At 59.4% G+C, this 9,395-nt stretch overlaps 1 protein-coding gene across 2 annotated transcripts; it reads left to right on the top strand.

The window, feature by feature from the left end:
• Positions 1-2,830: 2,830 nt before the first annotated feature.
• DMRTA2 (DMRT like family A2) lies at positions 2,831-8,718 on the top strand. Of its 2 annotated transcripts, none has more exons than XM_030823219.1 (3): positions 2,831-3,158; positions 4,730-5,296; positions 6,539-8,718. In XM_030823219.1, the coding sequence occupies exons 2-3, from the start codon at positions 4,738-4,740 to the stop codon at positions 7,600-7,602; spliced, it is 1,623 nt and encodes a 540-aa protein (XP_030679079.1). In that variant the 5' UTR covers positions 2,831-3,158; positions 4,730-4,737; the 3' UTR covers positions 7,603-8,718. The 2 variants fall into 2 exon arrangements, with proteins under 2 accessions (XP_030679079.1, XP_030679078.1); XM_030823218.1 differs by having other exon boundaries at positions 2,952-3,162.
• The last annotated feature ends 677 nt before the right edge of the window (positions 8,719-9,395 follow it).

The following is a 9,395-nucleotide window of genomic DNA, read 5'->3' as shown; positions in this document are numbered from 1 at the left end:
TGTGTCCCAAACTTTGCAGAGAGTGGTCACACGCACGTGGGAGGGGGTGTGTCCAAGTGTGAAGCTACACTCAGGTTGGGGAGGGGGTAGACCCTGCTGCCTCAACCTGGGCGTGCTCTTCTAGTGCTGGTGGCTCAGTTGGGCCATGACCTTGCTTTCCCCTCCGACCAACCCGATCCAAATCAGGAGGAACTGGCCCTGGAGCGGCCTGGGAAGCTGGGCAGAGGATTCCTGCCCGGTCGAAGTGTGGGTGAGATGACCTTGGGTGTATTTTGCCTCCCTCCGTAACGGGTTTATTTTGCCTCTCTCCATAACACATTCACTCACATGAACACCCTAACCTCCGGGGAGTGGGAGAAAAGGCTGTGGGTCCCAGACCTGTGGGGATGTGAATGCCAGAAAAGAGGGGCGAGAGAACAGAGAGGTGCCTCCACTAGGGGTGGGCGGATTCTCTCTGGTTGGGCTGTGTTAGATGCCAGGATGCTCCTCCTCCCACTCCTGAGAAAATGAAGTTCCTCACGCATCTGCGGGGCCGCCTCGGGTTCCCGAGTCCTCGTGGCTACACCCTTGGCTTCTGCGGGATCCCCGGTCCGGAGTGGGGAAATCTCACGCTGACCTGGCCTCAAGCGCGAAGAAGCATACCTGGGCCACCGCCCCCCCAAAAGCTAGACAGATTTGTATAGTTTATTTCGTTTTCGGTTTAATATAATTTCCCGAAAACTTTGTCCAAAGCAGCTCTGGGAGCAGGCACCTGGTGGCCCCTGCGCGGAATCCGGCGGTCGTGGGCGCTCTTCCCCCCACCCCATGGCTCTCGTCCCCAGCTGCAGCCGGGGCTAGACGTACTTGGCCTCGGAACCTCCAGGTGTTGGAAGGTGGGGTCTGGGTCCTGCGCTCCTAGAGGACATATTCTCCCTGAAGCACTCCCTTATCCTCACTTCACGCGGGAGACTCTCGCGGGGGTTGACACCCTTCTCTCTCCTAAACCCATTCACAGACTCCAGCAAGTGGCATTTTCTGGGAGCGAGTGACCAGGTTTTTATCGCTATCATAGACCTTGTCCGTGTCGGAGCGCCCTCGCGCTGGGGCCTGGTGAACTTTCTGGAAGCTCTCCGCCCGGTCCTCCAGCGCATCACCCCCACCCACTCCTCCCTCCAGCCTCAGCCTCCGGGTGGGCTTCTTCCAGGGCTCTCCCGGGGCGCCAGGTTCTGTGGTCTTCGGGTGGGCGCCTGTTGGTCGCACCGTCCTTCCCCCACCCCCACTCCTGGGCTCAGAAGAGGATAGACTGACAAGGTGCGGCCCAGTAGTCGTGCCAGGCGGGAGGGGCTGCGTCCTGAGGCCGCGACGCCCCGGGCCGAGTCTACGTGCCTAGATTCCCGCCGGCCTGGAGGTTCGAAAGAGCGACGCAGAGACGCACAGTCAAGAGTAGAGGGAGAACGACAGGAACGCTCATTTTCCTCATTATTTAAACGAATTTTCTTTGCTCTGAAGGAGAGAGAGAAAAGTAGAGAACAAAAACGAGAGTGACAGAACATTAGAAATTAGAGGGAAAAACAGAATGAAAAGACACAGAGATAGAATCAGAGCTACAGAAACCGAGGGCGACTCGTCCGAGGGCCGCGGCATTAACTCCAGATGTTGCCTTTCAAAAAGGAAACAAAATCTGAAACCTGTTACCTCTTCTGCAGAACGAGCTGTTCCTCAGGGCCGTGACATCAGGACAGGATGAGAATAAGGCGAAAGTTAAAACTGAAAACTGTCCGAGGGGCCTCCCAGCAGTGACTTTGTCTCTTGCCGGGAAGGTCGGACAGACCGATGCGCGTCCTGAGTTTACGAGAATCTGCGAAGACACAGAGGCCACTTTTTACTTTCGTTTAGAAAAGAAAATAAAAGGGGGGGTCTATTTGTTCATTTACAATAACGACAAAAAGAATCCCTCCACCACGGAAAAGAAATCGAGATGCTGAAAAATGAGGAAAAAGCAAAAAGGGGCTGAGGGACGCGAAAGAGGGGCGGGGAGAGGAAAGGCTCAGGGCGCGAGGCACGCGGCAGGCACCGACAGGAAGCGCAATCTCATTTCTCTTCGCTTAGCTTCTCTTTAAACACGAAAATCTTCATAAACCACACTTACCCTCCAGGATGACTATCGTATCAGGACTTTTAAAAATAAAGTAACTGAGCTTTAAAGGAGACAGGAGGACAAAACCAAAGCAGCCCCCAACTACCCCAAACTCGTCGGATTTGGGAGCGCGCCCAAACACAGCAGGAAGAAGGCAGGAAAAATCGTCCTGGCATTTATGCCTTGAACGATTTTATGCCCTTCCCCACCCCCGCACCCCTGTCCCTCCCCCACCCCGACCGCAGTAATTGAATTGTCACCTGCCCCCCATTCCGCCCCAGGGCTCCAGGGCCACTTGGGAAGCTCGGCTTTGCCAAGCTCTCCCGGCCAGTGAGAGCGGCGCAGCCGAGCCGGCGCCCCAGAAGCCGAGAGGTTACACAAGTCTACCCAGAGAGGCGCACCGGACACGGTAATTAGGAGCAATTCACACGCTCTCGGGCTCACGGAAACTACTTGTCACGAAATTTTCAACGCTCCTCCTCGCCCACTTTTTTCCACTCCTTTCCTGGCGCGCCCCCTCCCCTCCCGGAGGCACACAGTGGAGCTTTTGGAGTTTCGAATCTTTCGGACACTGTAGAATGCGGGGCTCCCCGGGCGCGGGCCCGGCCAATCAGAGCGCCGTGTGCCTCCCCTGGCCAATGGCAGGCGCCACATTGTTGTCCAATTCTGTCTAATGGAGCCCTAAGGAGCAACAATAGAGCGGGCGAGCGGCTCATTGAGAGTCTGGCAGCGCCGGGCAACTGGGCCCCGGCTGCGCGCAGCGTCCGGCGCGCACCGCGAGGGGACCCAGCACGGCGAGAGTCAGGTCGCGGGTTCCAATCAAGCGGCCCGCAGACGAGCCTCCGACCCGGATTTCTGAAGGGAGGGTTGTACTGCGCTGCGTTCTGAGGGGTCCAGAAGTTCGGACATGGTGACTGAAGGAGGGTGACGTGGTCAGATAAGGGGCCGGGGGCAAAGGGAAGAGGCCAAGAGCGCCAGCGTCGCCAGTGGAGCCGGGAGGCGCGTGCAGCGCCAGCGGAGGAGGAGGATCCCGGAGCCCAAGGCAGGTAGTTGAGGGCCGCAGGGAGAGCAGTGGGTGGCGACCTGGTCTGCGGCCCCTGTTGAGGAGGCCTGGGCCCCGTGGGCCTTAGGAACGGCGCCGCCCGAGGGGTCTGGGAGAGGAGGCAACGCTCATAGAGAGGAGGTCTGGGACTCTCGGACGGAGACACAAGGACTCTGTCCCGGGCTCTGGCAGGGACGGGGAACGCGGGAAGCAGAGGAGACTGCGGCAGAAGCGGGGAGCTGGGCCTGCTTGGGCCTTGTGGGGCTGCGGCGTGGGCGGGACTCTGGTGTCCGTTTATGGCCAGTTGCGAAGGCGACTCCCCTGGCCTGGTGCAGCCTGCTGGGCCATCCGTGTCCTAGGACCCCAACTCTGAGATCAGAACGCAGGAGCCTGCTCTCGAGCGGGGTCCCCTGGGACCCCAAGACGGGGAGGGCGTGTCTGACGACTCTGTCCCTAAACCCGGAGGGGAGGGGAGGGCAGTGCGAGGTGGTCTTCGAGAAAGATCCCCCTCCCGAAATGCCTAACTTTTCGCAGGATACGTCTTCCGCCCCGACTACTACTCCAGACTGCGAAGCTAAAAAATTGCACCACAGGTTTTACCCAATCCCCTCCCCCGGCATTTGCCTGTGGGTTTTTTTTCTTACACATTCTCCTCTCCCAGTCGCGGCCCCTGGATCCCGGACACCCAGATCAGCTGCTTTTCACTGTTTTCCTTGCCCGTGAAGCTTATCTTTGGGCTGGGTTTGCCTATACAGAAAGTTTCTTTGGCCGAGTTTTTCTCTTTAATACTACCAGACCTAAACTAAACTCCACACACATTTTCTCTCTCACTCTCTGGAGGCCCGCACCGTGGAACTTTTAGGGCTCACATTTTTATGGGTCCCAGAGCCACTGGGCCTAACTTTGCCTGAGTTGTTTCCTCGCCCCCACTCTGCTTCCTAAAGCTATTCTTTCTGTTGCTGATTTTTCTCTCCAAAGCTTCTGCCCCAAACTGCATTAAAAATAAACAAAAAGAAACAAAACTCCGGCCCAACCAGCTCAACTCTGCGCCTTCACATCTCTCTCCTCTTCACCCTTCCACCAAACTGACCGTTTTGCTCCGGGTTTTCCTGTTTTGCCCTTGGCATCAGCCTAACTTCTGGGCCAAAACTGTCGCTCTAATCCCAGTCCCGTCAAACGAACATTTCTCTCACCCGTCTCACCCCGATTAGGCTAAGCTTTGGGGTATCATCTTAACTTTTCCAAATCCTCATTACAGCCATCTGAATCAGTGACTTTCACACTTTACATGTCTCTTTATTTTTTCCAGCGGAATCACTGATTCAGACAAAATCTTACCCCCAGCGTGTAAATCAAGTCTAAGAGCAGCCGTGGCCGGACTGGGGTGAAGGCGCTAGGGCTCACAAGGAGGTTCCGACTGCACCTCCTCCCAGCAATTCTGGCCCCGCTAGCCCAGCCTCCGCGGCCCAAATTTCCCTCTCCAGCTTGGGTTCCTCAAGGCTGCGCTTTGGCCTAGCGCGCGGTGTGCTCCTCACCAGATCTCTCCCCTCTCCCACCTTCTTTCCCGTCAGGTCCTGTCATGGAGCTGCGCTCGGAGCTGCCCAGCGTGCCCGGCGCGGCGACGGCGGCGGCGGCAACAGCGACGGGGCCGCCTGTGGCGTCGGTGGCGTCGGTGGCGGCAGCCGCGGCGGCCGCCGCATCGCTACCGGTGAGCGTGGCAGGCGGCCTGCTGCGGGGGCCGCCACTGTTGCTGCGGGCAGCTGAGAAGTACCCGCGGACCCCCAAGTGCGCGCGCTGTCGCAACCATGGCGTGGTGTCGGCACTCAAGGGCCACAAACGCTACTGTCGCTGGAAGGATTGCCTGTGCGCCAAGTGCACGCTCATCGCCGAGCGCCAGCGTGTCATGGCGGCGCAGGTGGCGCTGCGCAGGCAGCAAGCGCAGGAGGAGAATGAGGCGCGCGAGCTGCAGCTGCTCTACGGCACTGCCGAGGGGCTGGCGCTGGCCGCCGCCAACGGCATCATCCCCCCGAGGCCCGCCTACGAGGTCTTCGGTTCAGTGTGCGCCGCCGACGGCGGGGGACCTGGAGCGGGAGCGCCCGCGGGGACCGGAGGCGGAGCAGCTGGCGCAGGGGGCTCAGGTGAGAGCGCGGCCAGGCCGCAGGTAGGGGCAGCAGGATCGTAGCTCTGGGGCGCGCGGCCCAGGGGCTTGTCTCGGTTCAGAAAGAGTAGAACCCCCGTGTCCAGTGGCCGCGACTGCTAGGGTTCGCCGCTCGCCCAGCCTCGGGTATGGAGGGTGGGTACGGAAACTCTCCTTTCTCCCGCTTCTGGAGCATTTGCACTTTACCCCTTTCTCCTGCATCGGGCCCAAATGTACACGCTTTAAATTTTTTACTCGCCTCTACCCAAACGCAGGCAGGTCCCTGCTTCTTTGCTTCGTCTTCTCCCCAGGTGGAAACCTGCGCATCTTCCTTCGCTCTGCGCTTCTTCACAGACCCTTTCCCTCTGCTCCTTCCCAACTCTCTTAAGGAATTCCCCCACCCCGTTTAACTGACACCCACCCCATTGCTTTCCCTAGGTTCTGAGACGCCCTAGTTTCTTTTCCCCTTCTCGCGTTCCTAATGCCCTCCCTGGACCCGGTCCGCCCTCCCTCCTTCTAGCTTCTTCCGCACCCTCCCTGGTTTCTCAGGTCTGCTTTCCTATGTCTTTTCCTCTTGGCGTCGCTTCCTACTCCCTGCCTAGCCCCACCCTCTTTTTCCGGACCCCCGTGGCTTTTTGTGGGGAGGGAAGAAATTAGGCCAGCGTTGAGGGAAAGGAGGGATCAGCTCTAAACTTGGGAGGGAAGAACTTCTCAGGTCTCAATTTTGGAAAGGGTGGATTAGAAATAGGGGCTCTACTTCTGCCTGTAGAGAAGCTTGGGACCTCCTAGATAATCAAGGGCGCCTTTCCTTACAGGCTGCACTGCCAGGGCAGGCATCTTCTATACAGTGGGCTCCTGTACAGCGTGGTTAGGCAGAAGTTATGTTGTCTCTTGTTTGAACCCTGGACCTGGCCACTTCTCCAGGGCAGGGCAGGACTGGAAAGGAAGTTAAGGGTGGAGGTGTTGGGGCACAGATGTGGGGAAAGCAGCACTGAACATCGAGTTTACAGGGCGCAGGTAGTTGGGGTTCTGAGGAGTACAGAAAGAGAGGGAGCCCTGTGGTCAGGGCTGTAGGGGCTCAGAGCGGAAGGAATGCTAGAGCAAAAAGAAAGAGGGGCACTGGGGCCTAGTGAATAAGGGCTGTGGGGCTGAGGGAGAGGAAACTGAGATCCAAAGGGCCGAGGTGCTGTGACCGCAGTCTTCTAGCTAACTGCTCCTCACGACACGTTTTCTCCCCTCCCAGAGGCCAAGTTGCAGAAGTTTGACCTGTTTCCTAAGACGCTGCTTCAGGCAGGCCGCCCGGGCAGCCCGCCGCCGCCGCCGGTGAAGCCCTTATCACCTGACGGCGCAGACTCGGGGCCCGGGACGTCGTCCCCGGAGGTGCGGCCCGGCTCAGGCTCGGAGAACGGTGATGGCGAGTCCTTTTCGGGTTCGCCCCTAGCTCGGGCCTCCAAAGAGGCAGGTGGCAGCTGCCCAGGCAGCGCTGGCCCTGGCGGCGGCGGTGGCGGCGACGAGGACAGCCCGGGCTCCGCTAGTCCTCTGGGCTCTGAATCCGGTTCAGAGGCTGACAAAGAAGAGGGTGAGGCCGCGCCGGCGCCAGGGCTGGGCGGAGGCTCGGGTCCACGGCAGCGGACGCCGCTGGACATCTTGACACGCGTGTTCCCAGGCCATCGGCGAGGCGTCCTGGAGCTGGTGTTGCAGGGCTGCGGCGGCGACGTGGTGCAGGCCATCGAGCAGGTGCTGAACCACCACCGTGGAGGCCTGGCGGCCGGCCTGGGCCCTGCGGCGCCCCCGGATAAGGCCGCCGTGGGTGCTGCAGCAGCTGCAGACGACGCGTGGCCCAGCCGCGTCGACGCCGCCGCCGCTACCGCGGGGCCTGGGCTGCCTGCGCCGCTGCAGGCCGGGCCCGCCGCACCCCCGCACCACAGACCCTTGCTGGCCGGCGCCATGGCGCCTGGGGCGCTGGGCTCGCTTAGCAGCCGCTCGGCCTTCTCGCCGCTGCAGCCCAACGCCGGTCACTTCGGTGCGGACGCGGGCGCCTACCCGCTGGGCGCGCCGCTCGGCCTCAGCCCCCTGCGCCTGGCCTACTCCGCGGCGGCGGCGCACAGCCGCGGTCTGGCCTTCATGGCGCCCTACTCCACCGCCGGCCTGGTGCCCACGCTCGGCTTCCGCCCGCCCATGGACTACGCCTTCAGCGATCTCATGCGTGACCGCTCGGCCGCCGCTGCTGCGGCGGTGCACAAGGAGCCGACCTACGGCGGCGGCCTGTACGGGCCTATGGTCAACGGCGCTCCGGAGAAGCAGTAGGGCGAGGGGCCTGGCAGCCGGCCGGTCCCCAAACAGGAACCCCAGCCCTGTCCCCGCGGGCCGTCGACCCCTCTTCGCCCAGCGCTGTCTCTGAGCCCTGGCTGGGGTCTTCTCACTGCAAGGTGGTTTTTGGGTTTTCTGTAGGAGGGTGGGTGGGGAAGGCTGAGCAAAGGGGGAGCAGCTACAGACAGGTGCAGGTTTTCTCGGAGGGGGTACGCGGCCTGGGTCCTCATCTCCTACCTCCGGATCCCTCTTCCAGCCTCGCCCGGCCCCCTTTCCAAAAGGCTGGGAATTCATGAGAATTCAGAGGCTGCGACAGCAGCGCAGGCTCCTGCGGCTCCTTAGCTGTGCTCATCCGGCTCTCAGTGGATGGCAGGATAATCCGAGAGTCTTTTCTGTGTCTCCCCAGCCCCCGCTTTTAAAAAATTTAAATATTCGCTCTAACAAATATAAATTTAGGATGTATAAATCTCTTGGCACTGAGTCGAGTCTTTGGGACACACATATATATCGATACAATTGTAAAAAAAAAAAAGGAAACAAGTTCTAAGGTGCACTTTCCTCGTTGCGGTATTTGTCGCTCTCTTTGTTGCTTATGCCGATAAGCATGGGTTTCCTTGGTGCAGTGTGTTTTTATATATGTATAAATCTATATATAATCTATACATATATATATACAAGCCAGTGTATAATGTTATAAAATGGAATTCTAAGTTATTAATTGTAATCTGTAGGTGACCTCGGTATTAACGTGAAAAACATTCAAAAACAAGCAAAAAAAGGGACAAAATGGAAAAAAATTAGACTATGCGCGCATTGTACTTATCAGGTTTATAGATTAAATATATTGGAAACTCGGGATGAACCCTGCCCACCTGCCCCTCTTGCCTGCGGCTGGTCTGTCCCTAAGGAGCCGTCAAGGTGCGCACTGAAGCAGGAACAGAGCGACGTGTGACTGAGCCAGAACCGCCCGCTCGCGGGCCCATCCTCGCCTCCCGGGACTCGCCAAACGCCCTGACTGAAGGGCCCGCAGCGGAAAACGCTGCTGCAGAGCAGCACTTTGTGCTTTCCTTTGCATAGATATGAGCTAGAAATAAATGTTATTTTCTAAGAAAACAATGCCGAATCCCGTCCCGCTCCTCGAGAAATAGGGTGGGGGGGGGGGCGCTGGGGAAGGTCCTGATTTCCCGCTCAGGCCGCGGCGCTAAGGAGACGCTTGTCCGAGGTCCCATGGGACCTCCGACCCTCGGGCTACTGGGAGAGGAGACTTCCCGTGGTACCCGGAGGACCTATCCCACCAGAGTGGCGCGGGGCTCACAACTCCCGAAGGACCCGCGACCGTTGAGCAGCGGGAACCCAGTGTGTACCCCAGCTCGGGCACCCTTGCGGAGGGGTCGCCTTGCCCCGGCTCTTAGTTTTTGGATCGCCGGCCCGAGTCCTCACAGGGATCTTGCAAGGCTGGGGGCCCAGTCCCCCCTCTTTCCCAGGTGTATATTTGGATGTAGCTCGGGCCGCACACTGCGCGCTCCCCATCCCAGGTTTGGAACCACAGGCAGCGAAGGTGACGGCTGGGCAGGGTGGCTGCTACCATTCTCCTGACAAGGGCTACAGCCTGGGAGTTATGGAGTTCTGGGGAGTTGGGGTGGCATGCTGCCTTCCTTGAAAAAGTGTAATCTGGGAGAATGGCCGTGAGCACGCGACTTCGAGCCAGACCTCGTCTCTCACCCTTTTCACCTTCCCTCCTCAAGCCCAGCAGAGCAAATTAGCCGCTCCGGGGCCGACCCTCTCCCTCA

This window comes from Nomascus leucogenys, chromosome 12 (assembly GCF_006542625.1).
Source record: "Nomascus leucogenys isolate Asia chromosome 12, Asia_NLE_v1, whole genome shotgun sequence".
Taxonomy (NCBI): domain Eukaryota; kingdom Metazoa; phylum Chordata; class Mammalia; order Primates; family Hylobatidae; genus Nomascus; species Nomascus leucogenys.
This window is presented reverse-complemented; position numbering and strand designations above follow the sequence as displayed.

Excerpts from the sequence above, each read along its gene's own strand:
- DMRTA2 (XM_030823219.1), top strand. The coding sequence starts at position 4,738 with ATGGAGCTGCGCTCGGAGCTGCCCAGCGTGCCCGGCGCGGCGACGGCG. Across the intron at positions 5,297-6,538 it reads AGCTGGCGCAGGGGGCTCAG|AGGCCAAGTTGCAGAAGTTT; the intron begins GTGAGAGCGCGG and ends CTCCCCTCCCAG.